The sequence below is a fragment of the Gorilla gorilla genome, chromosome 14, assembly GCF_029281585.2.
Source record: "Gorilla gorilla gorilla isolate KB3781 chromosome 14, NHGRI_mGorGor1-v2.1_pri, whole genome shotgun sequence".
Taxonomy (NCBI): Eukaryota; Metazoa; Chordata; class Mammalia; order Primates; family Hominidae; genus Gorilla; species Gorilla gorilla.
Window position 1 is genome coordinate 66,579,552 of NC_073238.2, and position 18,228 is coordinate 66,597,779.

The 18,228-nt window shown below is 39.7% G+C and overlaps 1 protein-coding gene across 5 annotated transcripts in view; it reads right to left on the reverse strand.

Annotated features, from left to right (window-relative positions):
* NEK5 (NIMA related kinase 5) overlaps nucleotides 1-18,228 on the reverse strand; it is a 96,092-nt gene that overhangs the window by 31,814 nt on the left and 46,050 nt on the right. For 4 of the 5 annotated variants that reach the window (XM_055359898.2, XM_063697616.1, XM_063697618.1 and 1 more), the window contains 5 exons: nucleotides 13,115-13,195; nucleotides 12,811-12,879; nucleotides 8,985-9,111; nucleotides 2,527-2,652; nucleotides 1,072-1,209 (listed from right to left, as the gene is read on the reverse strand). In XM_055359898.2, coding sequence (XP_055215873.2) covers nucleotides 1,072-1,209; nucleotides 2,527-2,652; nucleotides 8,985-9,111; nucleotides 12,811-12,879; nucleotides 13,115-13,195 — 541 coding nt within the window. The remainder of the gene's footprint in view (nucleotides 1-1,071; nucleotides 1,210-2,526; nucleotides 2,653-8,984; nucleotides 9,112-12,810; nucleotides 12,880-13,114; nucleotides 13,196-18,228) is intronic. The other variant, XM_063697617.1, reaches the window with a different exon arrangement.

Sequence of the window (18,228 nt, forward strand, 5' to 3'; positions counted from 1 at the left end):
CACTCATGCAGATGCTCCTGGGATCCCTGCTTGTCTGCAGTAGCTTTTCTTGTAGCACTTCACACTTGAATATCTGATATAACACCAAACCCTCATTATGATGTGATTTCCCTCAAACTTTATTTTTTATTTTTAGAGACAAGTTCTTGCTCTGTCAGCCAGGCTGGAGAGCACTGATCATAGTTCACAGCATCCTCTAACTCCTAGCCTCAAGAGATCCTCCTGTCTCGGCCTCCCAAAGTCCTGGAATTATAGGTGTGAGCCATTACACCCAGGCCCCTCAAATTTTAGAAAATGATGGTTGGCTTCCCTTAAAGCAGTGGTCCCCAACCTTTCTGGCACCAGGGACCAGTTTCATGGAAGACAATTTTTCCATGGGGGCAGGGAAGGGGAGTGGTTCTGGGGACTTCAGATCATCAGGCATTAGATTCTCATAAGGAGCACACAGCGTAGATCACTCACATGTACAGTTCACAATAGGGTTCATGCTCCCATGAGAACTGAATGCAGCTGCTGATCTGACAGGAGGCAGAGCTCAGGCAGTAATGCTCACCTGCCTGCCACTCACCTCCTGCTGTGTGGCCTGGTTCCTAACAGGCCACAGACTGGTACTGGTCTGCGGCCCAAGGGTTGGGGGCTCCTGCCTTAAAGTAAACAAAAGCAGAATCTTGCTAAAAATTGGAGGAAAAAGACAAATGATATTATGTTGTATTTTTATTGTCCATGGGATAGTAATTTGAGTCCAGTGAATAGCTGTCAGAAATAAACTGACTCAGGTAGAGCAAAACAATACTGGATCATCAGCTACAAAGCCACTAGCCCTACTTAAACTTTTCACCAGTTGTCAGCTGATTGCATTAAAGAAAATTACACCACTCTCCTGGAAAGCTCATGTCTTTTGTCAGTAGCATTTGGAATAGGATTGGACAAAGCAAATCAGCTTCTGAAAAGGCTAGACACCCTCCCAGTTCTCTCTCCCAGCTGAAGGTATTTTTATCCCCTTTCAGCATTTGCAAGTCTTGACAAAATTCCTCTGGGGACTGGTTATGTTGTTAAAAATAAACTACATACCAAATTCTCCTTCATCGGCAGAAAATGAGCTACTCGTTAGATGTGCTGCTGCCAAAACACTCATTAAAGTTCCTGGAGCTTCATGCTGCCACTGTTTCCTGTTTTCTGGAATGCCTTCAATCACAATAACTTGGCCATCTGAAGAGGAAAGTGTTATTAAAAATAAAAATGCTTCTTCACTGGCATTTGTATAAGATCAAAGAATGTTAAAACCTTGGAGGTAACCTAATCCCACCTCTCATTTTATTATTAAAGAAGCCGAGATATAGAAAAGTTTAGTGACTTCTTGTCACATAGCTGATGAGGGGAAGAGTCATTCATTGCTTTGTAAACTGGCCTTTTTGGTGTGATAAAAATTTTTATTCTATTTGCCTATTTTAAATTGATTTATAACTTAATAAGACAATTGAGGGGAAACTCAATTTATACACATAATTGCTCATTTCAGTGATATACTTACATATTTCAACTTACAGCACATGTACAAATTTTAGCTCCCTCTCAGCCCATGTTATCAAGAACATAGGAAATAAGTAATAAAAATCTTTACCACCTGTGAAGATAACATCCAGAGGTTGGAGGCTGCTATGGCCCTCTTCTTTTTTTTCTTTCTTTTTTTTTTTTTTGAGACAAGTCTCACTCTGTCAGCCAGGAGTGTAGTGGCACGATCTTGGCTCACTGCAACTTCCGCCGCCCAGGTTGAAGCAATTCTCCTGCCTCAGCCTCCCGAGTAGCTGGGATTACAGGTGTGTGCCATCACACCCGGCTAATTTTTCTATTTTTAGTAGAGACAGGGTTTCACCATGTTGGCCAGGCTGATCTTGAACTCCTGACCTCATGATCCGCCCACCTCAGCCTCCCAAAGTGCTGGGATTACAGGCGTAAGCCACTGCACCCAGCCTGCTGCTATGATCCTCTTCTAAGGAAAGGCTATGTGAGAGGTTCAAATGTAAATGAAGGAATTTAGGTAGAAAACATAATCATACCCTAAACACTCATAACATTTAAATAGCACATTGGCTTCAAAGCAATTTATATGTATCTTTGAACTATTAACTCTCGAAATCTTGTAGAGATAGCTACTCTTTTAATTCTTATTTTACTGGTGGAAAAAAAATGACCCTATGAAATCGCAAAAAAAGTTGTTGAGCTGGCCTTGGAAGGTAAATCAAGTCAGCTGTCCTTCCTCACGCATTTTCCCTCACTCTGAGGAAGGTGGCATCCGGGATTTTTCCTCCTTTATATGTGCATGTCTAGAGTGGTCATTTGTCCAGGATAATTAGCAGGCAAGTCTCTTTAGGCGTAGGGAGATATCAAAACAACATATTTGAAAGTGTCTGATACAAGATCTATAGGGTGTATAATGAGAAGTAGACTATCACATCAGGATGAGCACTGGGCTGTACGGGTCCTTGGTTTTCCCTTCCTGACGACTGACGCTAAGTACAGACTCACCGTCAGGCCCCGTGGGGCAGGTGGAGGTGATGTCAGCCACTGCCATCATCTGCAGCAGAGTCTGAGGCACTCCTCCATCCCACTGCCTCCTGTTTCCCACAGCAGCTACAGTCTGCGTGGAAAACCCTGGGTGTAAGAAAACAACTCATTAATTCGAAAGCAGTCAAAGTGTGACTAATTGTCCCAAACATTTCTTAGGAACTCAGAGGCAGTTTATCAGCAGGTATGTTCAAAACCAGAAAAATGACCACCCTTGTTCTAACAGATATAAGACTGAAATGACAAAAAGGTGTCAACACTGTTTTACTTTTACTCTTAGTGTTTGACTGACTAGCCAATATTGCTAAATGCTAAGGAAATATCAGTGACACAAATGGACTTCCTTGAGGCATCTATGAGAACTTTCAATCTAGTCTTTTTCCACAGAAACAAAATCTGTTCCATTTTCTTAATTTAAAAAATAACTTGTTCTGTCTTTTTCCTTATTACTGTTTTCACTATAGAAAATCTGAAAATCAGGTAGGTAGAAGAAAAAAAAAATCACCCATAATCTCACTGTCCAGAGACTATAATAATTTCAATTTTTCCCTTCTGCATATGGTTTTTGCTTTGTTTTGAAACAAAAAATTGGACCACATACTACATGTCCTCTCAGAGCTTGCTTTTTTCAATCAGCTACAGATCATATCCAGGTTATTAAGTATTCTTCTATACAGCTGTTTTAAAGCAAACATAATATTCTGCTTTATGAATGTAATATAATATAACTAATCATTTCCTGCCAGATTTTTAGGTTGCTAGTGATTTTTCACTATTAAAAATAATACCATTATATAATGACCTCATTTGTAGCTAAATTTTTGTGGACATTTATGATTATTTAAACTAGATACATTATTGAAAATGACAATTCTACGGGTTAGTATGATTTGCTTTATTACAGCTTTTTGTTGTTAAAGTTGAATTATTACTAATTTATTCTGTGTTTTTTTTTCTATGTATTTTGAACAGATAGCTCTTTCCTGTTCAAAAAAAATTACCTCGGCCGGGTGCGGTGGCTCACGCCTGTAATCTCAGCACTTTGGGAGGCCGAGGCGGGCAGTTCACAAGGTCAAGAGATCGAAACCATCCTGGCCAACATGGTGAAACCCCATCTCTATTAAAAATATAAAAATTAGCTGGGCATGGTAGTGGGCGCCTGTAGTTCCAGCTACTCGGGAGGCTGAGGCAGGAGAATCGCTTGAACCCAGAAGGCGGAGGTTGCAGTGAGCCGAGATCACGCCTTTGCACTCCAGTCTTGGTGACAGAGTGAGACGCTGTCTCAAAAAAAAAAAAAAAATGACCTATGTTCTTTTATTTCATTTTCTAATGTATAACTTTTTACCTATAACTCTTTTTTAAAAAATTTATTTTGTTGTATCATATTATATAGGGTCTGATTTCACAATCTTCCCCAAACTGTTAACCAATTGGCCCAGCAGCATTTATTTAAATAATCCTTTCTTTTCACTCTGACTTGTGATGTTACTTTTCATTTGTGCTGAATTATGATACATACTAGGATTTGTTTCTTTCTCTTCTCACTGTTTTAACTATTTGGATGCTACTATCATATTGTGTGAATGACTATAATTTCTGTAATATATTTTGACATTTGGAAATGTAAGTACCACTTCACTGTTCTTCTTTTTCAAAATTTTTGGCCACTTAAGAAGCTCCAGGATTCTCCAACCTGCCAAGATCTCCCTATACCATTAAAAAAAAAAAATCCTACTGTGGTTTTGATTGAAATAGCCATAAATCCACATATTGAGGGAGGAGAAAGAAAGAATCAGTTAGGCAGGCAGTTAGGGCAGGTCCTCAGAATTCTTTCAAACAAAAGAACAGTCTGAAAAATCAAGCTGCAGACACAGATAAGGGAACTAGCACAGGAAGCTTGCCTAAAACATGCCCACAGCTGCACAGATAAGGGAGCAAAGCCCAACACAGAAATGCCTTTGTCCTTTGTGCAATCAGTGGGCCTCTAGCAAATAGTTCCTTCTCCTTTTGTGGGCATGTACATGGTGGGCCCCAGTGAGCACATTCCTTTCCTTTTTGGGGCATACTTTGGACTGTGAGCCAAGCCTCTGTGAACCATCACTCCAACACTCAGCTGGTTGTGGGCCAAGGCTCCAACTGGTCTTTACACCATGTCATTTTTTTTTTTTTTTTTTTTTTTTTGAGATGGAGTCTTGCTTGCTCTGTCGCCCGGCTGGAGTGTGACTGGAGTGTGGTGGCACAATCTCGGCTCACTGCAACCTTCACCTCCCAGGTCCAAGTGATTCTTGTGCCTCAGCCTCCCAAGTAGCTGAGATTACAGGTGTGCACCACCACACCTGGCTAATTTTTGTATTTTTAGTAGAGATAGGCTTTAGCCATATTGGCCAGGCTAGTCTCGAACTCCTGGCCTCGAGAGATCTGCCCACCTCAGCCTCCCAAAGTGCTGGGATTACAGGCATGAACTACCATGCCTGGTCAACCATCATGTCATTTTCTGAGTGGTGCCTTTTCCAAAAACAACCCCCAGCCAGTCAGCATACTAGGAGAACAGGGTGGAGCTGCCAGAAATTCATGCCTTATGCAAGTGAAACACCCAGCCCTATCAGGTTCCTCATAAAAGCCTTTGTACTCAGCTGTGAAATGGCAACCCTCTTGGGTCCCCTCTCCACAGTGAAGAGCTTTCCTCTTTTGTTTATTAAATTTTCGATCCAAACTCACCCTTAGTGTCCACCCTCCTTATTCTTTTGGTCATGAGACAAAGAGTTCTGGGTAATACCTCAGACAACGATACTGCAATATTTATTTGGAAAAAATATTTCCAATATATAGCACCGTTATTTCTCTCCATTTATTCAAGTGGTCTGTAAATACCTCAGTAAGGTTTTACAGTTTTCTTTCTATATGCCTCACAATTCTCATAAAATTTATTCCTAAGTGGATGAATACACAAATACACACACACATACACACTCATATATATTTGCTGTTATTACTATAAATGAGATCTGACAACGAACTGAGGAAAACATTTGCAATACATATTACAGGCAAAGGTTTGATTTAAATCAGTCTTATAAAGAAAAAAACAAACATGCCATTTTCAGTAGAAAAAAGGATGAAGGGCATGAGTACATAATTCATAACAGAAATATGAAGGGTTGGCCGGGCGTGGTGGCTCACGCCTGTAATCCCAGCACTTTGGGAGGCCGAGGTGGGCAGATCACCTGAGATCAAGAGTTCAAATACCAGCCTGGCAAACATGGTGAAACCTCATCTCTACTAAAAATATTTTAAAAATCAGCTAGGCGTGGTGGCGCACACCTATCCCAGCTACTCAGGGAGGCTGAGGCAGGAGAATCGCTTGAACCCAGGAGGCGGAGGTTACAGTGAGCCAAGATTGTGCCACTGCACTCCAGCCTGGGCGACAGAGGGAGACTCCCTCTCAAAAAAAAAACAAAAAAAGAAAAAAGAAAAAAAAATGAGAAATATGAATGGTCAACAAACATATGGAAAAATTCTTCAGCCTGAATAATAATCACAGGAATACAGATTAAAATGAGAGACAATTTTCAGTATACTACTAATGAAGGTTTTTTTTTTCTTTCATCTAAAAAACAGCCAACCCCCTCTGCTTTTCCCAGCAAACTGATGCAAAGATAACCATTGAATTTACCCCTTACACAGTTGACTGCTTTCCCTGAGGCCATTAACGGCTCCTGAAGGGCCAAATCCCACTCACCTCATCTGGCCTTTCTCTTCCAGTTGATGCTGCCAATTCCTGTGCCTCCTCCATGACCTGTCTCTCCTCCTTTGGCTTTACTCTCTCCTGATTCTCCAAAGTTTGTTTATATAGTGGTAGGGTTATGTCCTAAGCTCCATTTCCTTCTCACTCTAGTCCTTCTGCATAGGTATTTTGACCATCACCAAAGTTAAAAACCACGGATATGCTAAGGGCCACCAAGCTATATCTTTATCCCTGATATGCTCCAGGCCTTCAGTCTTATATAGAATCTGCAACTGATGCTCTATAGACCTAAATCTCAACATGTTCCAAATTTAGATCACTACCTTGTCTCTCCCGACCCCATTACCCTCCATGTGATGTATTTTTGGTTGATGAAAGCTTCATGCATTTGAATTAGAAAACTGGGAATATCCTTGAGCCCCTTCTCTTCCTCAGTTCCCACACTCAGTATCTATTCTCCCTGCACCACTCTGGCTCATGCACTTGGACTCTTCTCCTGCCTTCAGTCTTGCCCTCCATGCCATCCTTTGCTCTGCAGCCAGCATGATCCTTCTCAATCACAAAAATGATGGCATGCGAAGCCCTGGAGGAGTGCGGACCTCCCTGACTCTCCACCCAGCTCGCACTTCAAACAGTGATTAACATTTCAGGCTCAGAAAACATGTTTTGTGACTCTTTTGCTCATAACACTTCTGTGATATTGAGAACAGGGCCCAGATTTCATGCATCTTTGAGCTCCCTACCACCAAGCAGTCTTTGGCACAAAGGAGATCCTCAATAAGATGCCTGCTGAATGGAGATTTTTCCAGAAGGAAATGAGGCAGAGAGTATTCCAGGAAGAGGAAACTGAGCCAAGTGAGTTCTGTAAATGCTGTAGGAAAAAATGGTCATTCCAGCTGTAGGAGAAAATGGGCATTCCAGCAGGCTGTATGGATCCCATTTTCCACGGAAGGAAAGAGGCCATGCTGGGATGAGAAAAGTGGGTCACAGCAGAATTAGGCCATGTAGTGTTAAATGTGATAATATGTGGAATGGACCTTATTCTGTGGGTATTATCCAAAAAAAAATCTGAGCAGAGTAATAATATGCCAAGATAACTTTAGTAACTGATATCGTTTGGCTGTGTCCCCACCCAAATCTCATCTTGAATTCCTGTGTGTTGTGGGGTGACCCAGTGGGAGGTGGTTGAATCATGGGGGCGGGTCTTTCCCATGCTGTTCTTGTGATGGTGAATGAGTCTCACGAGATAAGATGGTTTTAAAAAGAGCAGTTCCTCTGCACAAGTTCTTTCTCTTTGCCTGCTGCCATCCATGTAAAATGTGACTTGCTTTTCCTTGCCTTCCACCATGATTGTGAGGCTTCCCCAGCCATGTGGAACTGTAAGTCCAATTAAACCTCTTTCTTTTGTAAATTGCTCAGTCTCAGGTATGTCTTTATCAGCAGCATGAAAATGGACTAATACAGTAACCATTTAGAGAATGAAGGGGAAATACTGGAGAAAGGAGGTCACATAAGCAAATAAGGCAATACAGCGAGGGGAAGGAAAAGGGAAAATGAAAAGACAGCACTTAATTTAGGCACCTAGTATGTGCCAGGTCGTTTATACATCAAAACTCACTTTGGTCCTCACAATTACCCTGTGTGGTTATTCCTACTACTATTATCCCCTGTTCCTAAGGTGAAACTGAGATTCAGTGTTGGAATAACTTGTGAAAGAAAGGTCACATAACCAGAAGGTGGCAGCAACAGCTGAGATTCAAATTCCCATCTGTCTCTGAAGCCTACACCACACTACTGAGAGATGACAGAGCCCTAAACTAGTAACAGAGAGAATGAAGGAAGAGGAAGACTCCAGAGACATCTCAGAATAGACACTATGCTAAGGGTGCACCCTGGTGACAGCACTGACTGTGAAGTTCTCATAAGATCAGTAAACAACAAAAAGGGAGGGGTCCCAGGTTGGGGGTGGGGATGGGGGAACAACTGTTCTGAGAGATGACTCATCACAGACAAGCTGCTGGCACATCCTGTTCCCAAATACCTCATTCCTTCCACATGTAGCCCAAGCAGCAAAACCTTATCTGCACACCTTATCAGCATGTAGCTCCTCCAATATGACCCTATAAAACTTCCCTCTAGCCCCTGCCTCTTAGCAGACAGCCTCTTCTCTGCTGTGCTGCCCATTGCACTCTTGCAACATATCTTTGTACTTTAATAAATCTGCCTTTCTTTACTTACAATTGTGTTGATAAATTCTTTTACTGCCCACAACACTGGCCCCAGCCAGTTGCATCTGTGACACTAACCAAAATAAAGCGTCACTGGGAAGAGCACAGAAGAGCTTGACTTTACACAGCTGAGTTTCAGATACTGGCAACACTTGTCCATGGAGCTTCCCAGAAGACAATGAGAAAGACTGGTAAGTCTGGAGCTCCTGGGAGAAGCCAAAGCTGCAAGAGGGAGTAGGTATGGAGCAGGAGAGGAGGGCTGGATCTCAGGGAGTGTGGCCACTGCATGGGTGACAGGAGAATAATAAGTGTGTTTCTGCCTTGCTTAGAGAGGGCAGAAAGGGGTCAAGTAACAGTGGAGCCGAGGCAGATGCATGGGGACAGAGTTCAAATGGGTTGCTAATAAAACAGTTCCTTCTCATTTACAACTTTCAAGAAACACGTACCTGCTTCTGGGCAGTGAAGTTTTTCAAATGCTTTGTCTGTATAATCTCCATGCTCCTTTACACATTCATATTCCTTAAACTTCATGCCATCCTCAAAGGTCAAAGTTTCATTTAGTATATCCATTGCCTAAATCAATTCCACAGTGTTTCATGATAAATTAGCCATATTTTGAAAGAAAGAAAAACCATATTTTTGTGTTCCTAGTAAAATTAATTAGCAAGGTATATAGTAAATATTCAACAAATGTTTACTAAACAAATCCATAGAGTTTTAAAACTAGAGCTATGTTAGATAAAAACAGAAATGTTTTCATTTCTTCTCCATGTTAACAGTATCAAGCACTGGTCATAAGGCAACTTAATTTTATCTAGACTTTCTGACTTCAATATTATTCCACTTCAGCTCCATTCTACAGTGCTCTCAAGCTTTTCTCATTCATGCCCTGTTTTAAGTGTACAACATTCTTAACCAGCTCCCTAAATCTGCTCCTAGTATTTTGTAGTCAATACCAAAATGACCACTTCTGTTTCAAGCAGATCAAAGCAAAGAATAAGAAAGAGTGGCAGTTAAAACTTTTTGGACTCCATTCTTTCATTTCAGCAGGGCAACGTCAGCACCTCACTTCACAGAAGCTCTGTGAGAGTACCACTTCTCAAGTTCCCACTCAGAAGCAGGTCCCCAGATCTGCTCCACTCTGATGTCTCAGCTCTGGGGCATTTAGGAATTTATAGTTGAACAGAGGTGAATGCTAACTATCACCACTCTAATGAAGTCTTTATGTAGCAAATGCTCATAAAAATAAGAAATGCTAACATGAAAATGTTTTAAGCTAATAAAGAACATTAAATAAAAACACTGAGCATCGGGTATAATTATTCATACTTATATTGACTTAAAAGGTGAATTCAGAAAACGTAAAATGGAAAAATAAACCAATTAATTTTGACATTTGTTATAGATCTGATAAAACCAGGATAAAAAAAGATTTTAAAATCAACTAACAAAATGAAATTTGGATTTGCTGTATTGGATTTACTGTATTGGATTTACTGTATTTACTCCTTGCTGTGGCAAGGAGAGCCCAAATGCATAAATGAGATTTACTTAAAGTTATCAATAACTAATTAAGACCTAAAATAAATGTGCCTGGTTTCAGGGTACCTGTTCAATTTTTTAGGTCAGTATATTAGTTGTTGACAATGTATCAGGTCTTCTATTTTAATTTGGCTATGATAAAAATTAATATTATGAGTAAAATAGCTCTTTTATTTAAAGAAGAGTAAATTAAAATGTAATAATTTATCTAAAGAAATAACACCAATAAAATAAAATGGGAGAATAAAAAGTATTTGGAGGACTCATTTGAACATCAAACATTTTTCTTTCCCTTTTTTTTTTTTTGAGACGGTGTCTCACTCTGTTGCCCAGGCTCAAGTGCAGTACAGTGATCTCAGCTCACTGCAACCTCTGCCTCCTGGGTTCAAGTGATTCTCCTGCCTCAGCCTCCTAAGTAGCTGAGACTACAGGTGGGTGACACCACACCCAGCTAATTTTTTGTATTTTTAGTAGAGATGGGGTTTCACCATGTTAGCCAGGATGGTCTCAATCTCCTGACCTCATGATCTGCCTGTCTCAGCCTCCCAAAGTGCTGGGATTACAGCTGTGAGCCACCGTTCCCTGGCCTTGAGCACCAAACATTTTTCTAGAAATATTTTCTAAAATTCTAGGCATCCAAATAAGAAAAGAAGAAGTCAAACCATCTCTTCACGCTTATGATACTATAGGTTGAAAACCCAAAGACTCAACCCAAAGGTTCCTGGAACTGATGAACAACTTCAGCAAAGTTTCAGGATACAATATCGAAATACAATAATCAATAGCATTCCTATACACCAATAACATTCAAGCAGAGAGCCAAATCAAGAATGTAATCCCATTTACAATAGCCACCAAAAAATAAAATAAAATACCTAGGAGTACATCTAACCAAGGAGGTGAAAGATCTCTACAAGAAGAACTACACAACACAGAAAGAAATCATAGATGACATAAACAAATGGAAAAACATGCCACACTCATGGATTGGAATAATCAATATCATTAAAATGGCCATACTGCCCAAAGTAATCTATAGATTCAACACTATTCCTGTCAAACTACCAATGTCACTTTTCACAGGATTGGAGAAAAAAAAACTATTCTAAAATTCCTATGTAAACAAAAAACAGCCCAAATAGCCAAAGTAATTCTAAGCAAAAACAACAACGCCAGAGTCGTCACATTACCCAACTTCAAACTATACCATAAGACTACAGTAATCAAAACAGTATGGTACTGGTTCAAAAACAAACACATAAACCAAGGAACAGAATAGAGAACCCAGAAATAAAGCCACTCATCTACAGCCATCTAATCTTTGACAAAATCGACAAAAATAAGCAATGGGGAAAGGACTTCCTATCCAATAAGTGGTGCTGGGATAGCTGGTTAGCTACATGCAGAAGAATGAAACTGGACCCCTACCTTTCACTGTATATAAAAATCAGCTAAAGATGACTTAACAATTTAAAAGTAAGACCTTAAACTATAAGAATCCTAAAAGAAAACCTAGGAAACACCATTCTGAACATGGGCCTTGGGAAAGAATTTGTGATTAAGTCCTCAAAAGCAATTGCAACAAAAAACAAAATTGACAAGTGGAACCTAATTAAACTAAGGAGCTTCTGCACAGCAAAAGAAACTATCAACAGAGTAAACAGACAACCTACAGAATAGAAGAAAATATTTGCAAACTATGCATCCAACAAAGGTCTAATATCCAGACTCTATAAGGAACTTAACTGAACAAGAAAAAACAACCCAAATTTTAAAGTGGACAAAAGATAGAAAGAGACACTTCTCAAAAGAAGACATACAAGCAGCCAACAAATATATAAAAGAATACTCATCATCACTAATTATCAGAGAAATACAAATCAAAACCACAATGAGACACCATCTCACACGAGTCAGAATGGCTATTACTAAAAAGTCAAAAAACAAATATTGGCGAGGCTGCAGAGAAAAGGGAATGCTTATGTAGTGTTGGCAGAAATGTAATGTAAATTAGTTCAACCACTGTAGAAAGCAGTTTGGATATTTCTCAAAGAACTTAGAACTACTGTTCAACCCAGCAATCCCATTACTGGGTATATATCCAAAAGAAAACAAACCATTCTACCAAAAAGACACATATACTCACATGTTCATTCCAGCACTATTCACAATAGCAAAGTCATGGAATCAACCTAGGTGCCCATCAGTGGTGGTCTGGATAAAGAAAATGTGGTACATATACACCATGGAATACTATGCAGCCATAAAAAAGAATGAAATCATGTCCATGCAACATGGATGCAGCTGGAGGCTACTATCCTAAGCAAATTACATAGGGATAGAAAACCAATTACATAGGGATAGAAAACCAAATTCTGCATGTTCTCACTTATAAGTGGGAGCTAAACATTGGGTACTCATGGACATAAAGATAGCAACAATAGATACTGGGAGCCACTACAGTGGGGGTAAGAAAGGAGGGAAGCAAGGCTTGAAAAACTAACTACTGGGTATTATGCTCAATACCTGGGTGACGGGATCATTCATATCCCAAACCTCAACATCACACAACATATCCAGGTAACAAACCTGCACATGTACCACCTGAATCTAAAATAAAAGTTGAAAAAAATTATCCCTACAGCCTGTGAAATAATTTCATGAAACATGCTATTAAGATATATGTATTTTCTGATACCTACTAATGGAAATTTAGACTTAATGGCATACCTCTTCCTCTTGGAGGATGTTTTCATCAGAAATACATTTGTCGAAATTAATTTCAAACTTTACCCCCTTCTAGGAGAAAGCAAAAAAAAAAAAAAGTTTAGCAATTCAGTAAAAGCCTTAAAATTACAACTCCCTAGGTCAATTTTGTTTGACATTATAGATTCTTAAAACCATTGGTCTCATATCACAAAATAGAGCAATTCTATAAAATACTAGGGGGAAAATCATGCAGGCAACCGAGATCACAAGGTGGCTCCCCAGCCAGCTATTTAATATGGAACCCCAAGACAAAAGTATTTCTTACCTTAGCTTTATATTTCTGTTCTGGATTTTTACTTTCCTTTGTGTTCTGAAGCCTCATTTGTTTCAAGTCTTCTTCAATGTCCTGAAAATTTAGAGAAAAATACAATTCTATCACTGTATGTTTACATGAGTTGATTTCTGCGTTAAATCTGATGATTGATTTAATAACAAAAACAAGCTTTTATAATGGAAAGTTAATAATAATTAACTAAAAACTTGGGCAGAGTATCCATTAACTTGAAATATTAATACATTTAACACTTGCACTTCAGTGGGTGGAATTCTATAATGTGACAATACTTATCACTCCAGTCCACTCCAGTCCAACCCAATTCAATTCAAGAATGTAATTTTGACTACAGGATCTTTCCCTTAAGAGGCTTATGATCTTAATCAGGAAAATAAGCAAAGTGCGCAACTCATGATGGTATAAAGGAAGGAGAGGGCTCTGAAAATTGGCAGGCAATTTCAAGTAGGAAGAGAAGAAAACTAAAAGTGGATGACAAGAATTTCAAAGGCACAATTGAGATGTGAACTCCATATTCGGAGGTTTCTTAGCATCCTATCTTGGGCCATCTGCTCTTCTCTTCCCTAATACAAGGGGTTTCATTCATTCCTAAGGATTTAAATGCCACTGTTAAGCAGAGACTCTTAAATGTGTATCTTCAGGCTTCACTTTTCCTCTCCTCTGAGCTCCAGACTCACATATCCAACTGCCTACTTAGCATTATCTTCATCTTAATATTCACTCCACAAATTCACACTGAGCACTCCCCAGGGGCCAGACACCCTCAAAATGGGTTAGCACAGTGAACATGACCAGAAAGGTCCCTGCTGACATGAAAATTACATTTTACTGGAGTAGGATAGGTAATAAATGAGTTAACGAATGACATAATTTCAGAAAGTGTTAAGTGCTATCAAGGGAACAAAATAGGTTAACAGGATGGAAAATGAGTAGGGAGTGAGAGTAATACAGGCAAAGCTTATCTGGCAATCAATTTAAGCCCTGGAATGATATTGGACCTTGGCATATGCCAGTCTGGGGAGAGCATTTTCCATGCAGAGGGAACAGCGGGGTAAAGGCTCCAGAGCAGGTATGTAAACTCTCACAACTTCTCTAACTCAATGTCCAAATGGAACTCTTGAGTGCCTTCCACCCCTCTCCAGCAGTGGGCACTGAAAACGTATGCTTTCAGCCAAGACAGAGTATCAGAAACCAGATTTAATTCCGCACCTGAAACAACCAAAGAGCCAAATCAAACATATAATAGATAAATGGTTTTTAATACATTAGACATCCAGCAATGAAAGACAGTAATCCCTAAGAAACAGAAAACCAATGAGACAAGCCCTGCAACTGCCCCAGCCTCCTGTCTTGAGAGAGTTTGCAAGCCATGGTGCGGGGATGGGGAACTGAAGAGGTGCAGGGATGGAAACCGAAGATGAGTGTGGCCGACTCCCTGAGTTGATAAGACAAGGCTTGGGGGTATTAAGGTGCTAGAGTCTGAAAGACAAAGACCCAAAGAGGAGAGAGCTGCACAGAGAGAACTGAAACACTCATACAATGTCAAGGGGAGTGTAACACAGTGCGACCATTCTGGAACACCATTTGGTAGTTCTTTGAAAGTTAAATATACACCTACTATATGATCCATCCATCCCAGTCCAACGTATTTACCCAAAAGAAAGAAAAGAAGCATATGACCACATAAAGATTTGTACATGATAGCCAGGCATGGTGGCTTACACCTGTAATCCCAGCACTTTGGGAGGCTGAGGTGGGTGGATCACCTCAGGTCGGGAGTTCGAGACCAGCCTGACCAACATGGTGAAACCCTGTCTCTATTAAAAATACAAAATTAGTCAGGCGTGGTGGCGCATGCCTGTAATCCCAGCTACTTGGGAGGCTGAGGCAGAAGAATCACTTGAATCCAGGAGGCAGAGGTTGCGGTGAACTGAGATCGTGCCATTGCACTCCAGCCTGGGCAACAAGGGCGAAACTTGTCTCAAAAAAAAAAAAAAGATTTGTATATGAATGTTCCTAGCAGCTTTATTTATAATAGCCAAAAGCTGGAGACAACCCAAATATCCATCTACAGTGAATGGATCAATAAATTTTGATACATTCATACAACAGAATATACTCAGCAATAAAGAATAATAATGAACTATTAATATGTGCAACATAGATAAATCTCAACATTATTATGTGAATGAAAGTAGCCAGAAAAAAGAGCACATACAGCACGACTCCATTTATGTAATCCAAACAAATCTAGAAAATTCAAACCAACCTACAGCGACAGAAAGCAGATCCGTGATTGCATGGGGATGAGATGGGAGGAGAGGTAGGGAGAATAAGAGAGAGGAGTTTAAAAAGGGCGCAACAAACTTTTGCAGGTGATGGATATGTTCACTATATTGATTGTGGTGATGGGTTTCATGGGTGTGCATGCCAAATTTTATAAAGTATATACATTAAATATGTGTGGTTTATTATGATCAATTATATCTCAATAAAACTGTTTTTTTTTTAAAGAGATGGCGGACTCAAGTCCTAATCTGTGGCAGTACATTGGAGTAGTGAGCAAGAGACTGCACACCAGCCTAGAGTTCCTGCCTCAAGATCCCAGACTCCATGGCTACACAGTTAATCAGTCTTCACAGGGCCAAGAGGGCCTTTCAGATGACATGACCCTGGAGAGCTTGACAGCACACTAAGGTTGAATGTCCCACCCACGGGAGTAGATTGGGGTTGGAATCTGAGATCCTTGTATTTTAAGGAAAGTAAAGTAATGGAGCACTTATTGTACAACTGAGACGACCAGACTATCCAAGCAAATCAGACAACCAACTTCACAAATATAAGTAAGATAGATAAGTCATAGTCCTGATTTCAGACTTCATACTACTGCAAGGCAGAAAAACCCTTCCCAAGTTTGCAGGGCAAATAGCTAATAATGCTTCAAACTGACACAGGCTGGTATATGAAGTACTTGGAAATGCTGTGGAAATACAGATGAGGCAGTTATTAATTCTAAGGGAGAAAGAGAAAAAAGCTGCGCTAGAAACTTCACCAGGAGGTCTGATAGATGTGTTCTGCAAGAAGAGAAGAGAGGGAAGGGATATTTCAGTAGAGAAATAAGCATTTTACAAAAGCCTGGAGGTTAAAAGGAAGATGTCTTTTTAAATAAGTAGGGCTTTAAAAAGTAATCTGAGACGTTTAGAGCTTTGGGTATGTTTGGGGGAAATGTGAGCAATGAGGCTGGAACATTCTGTTAGGAACAACTCACAGAAGTCTAGCATGCCATGCTAAGAAAAATGGCAGTCGCCATTGATTGTCATGTAGAGAAATAATGTTCAAATCAGTATTTTGGAAAGATAACTCTACAAGTAGAGACTTTTTTAAAGTGTCTTATTATATAGCTGCATATTCCCTTCAAAAAAGATAATTAAAACCTAAATCCAAAAATTAGACAAATTAAGTGATAATTATTTCCTTTACAAAAGTTTGCAAAGGTATCTGCTGCTGGATTGCTCTGGAGGACAGCCTTCAGGAAATATCAGATGCCTTTTCTTTTTTTTTTTAGAGATGGGGTCTCACTATATTACCAAGGCTCGTCTCAAACTCCTGAGCTCAAGGGATCCTCGGCCTCCTAAATAGCTGGAACTATAGTCTCGTGCCACCATTTCTGTCTTTCAGATGGCTTTTTTGTTTGAAGATATTGATTAGAGTGCCGACAGAACTAAGGAACGGATACTTTATTATACATATTTGTAGTAAAAGTTCTGTAACCTTCTTATAAAAAATCTAAGAAGTAGAGAGACAATAATCATTCCTACTCACACCAATCCAGATACCACCAATTACCACCATTGGCATTTTGGTGTGTTTTCTTTCAAAGTTACTCCTCTTGCATAAAATATACAAAATTTTATTCACCCAATTCCTGATACAAACTTTTTGAGGCAAGGTACCATCATTTGTTTGTGTTCTTCCAGTGGTTTATTTTTAATTACCTGACTTATTAAAAACTTTAAGGCACTGGATTTACTCTAACCAGGTTAAAAAATGTGAGAGAAAAACATGTCTGTAACATCTGAGCCGTGTTTTCATGGAATGTGACTGTGATCCTACTGGCACCTTTAAATGACAAGTTTATAATACCTTGAGGATTTTCCATTTCTAGTTGATTCTGGACCAAGCTCTAATAATAAATATAATTTAAAACACAGAGAATTACTCTAATTATAAAGATAATAATAATTCGGTCAGGCGGGGTGGCTCACGCCTATAATCCCAGCACTTTGGGAGGCTGAGGCAAGTGGATCACCCGAGGTCAGGAGTTCAAGACCAGCCTGGCCAACATGGTGACACCCTGTCTCTACTAAAATACAAAAATTAGCTGGGCGCGGTGGCAGGCGCCTATAATTCCAGCTACTCAGGAGGCTGAGGCAGGAGAATCGCTTGAACCTGGGAGGCGGAGGTTGAGGTGAGCCAAGATCGTGCCATTGCACTCCAGCCTGGGCAACAAGAGCGAAATTCCATCTAAAAAAAAAAGATAATAATAATTCTTAGTATGGGCCAAATCATTGAGAATCTTCTTACTAAGCAAAAATAAAAGCACACTTGGGCTTCTTATTCGCAAAATAAATATAACTCCTTGGAAAGTAAAACATTTTATGTAATTATTTTATGTAATCATAAAAGCATTATTTATCAGGTCATTTCACAGGTTTAATAATTCTCAGAATTGGTTGAAATCAACAGATTCATCTTGTATTATAATTGCATTATCTTTTCTCAGAAGGGAAAAAAACTCTCTTGAGATTTATTTGTTATTTCAACTCTGCCCAGGCTCTTACCTCCACCAAAAACGTAAGGTTGAAATGGAAGAGAACTTGACTGTCAGATTTCCTGACCAATGTGTCTGAGACACTGACTTAGACCCTCCAGAGAGTGGAACGTTCTTATACTAAATAGCAGCAGTTCTCAAACTTGGCTGCTTACTAAATCACCCAGCAAGCTTCTGCAGACAGAATGCCTGGGCCTCATCCCAGACCATCTGGGGCAGAGAGAGGCATCTGAGTTTTTAAAAGTTCTGGTAAAAA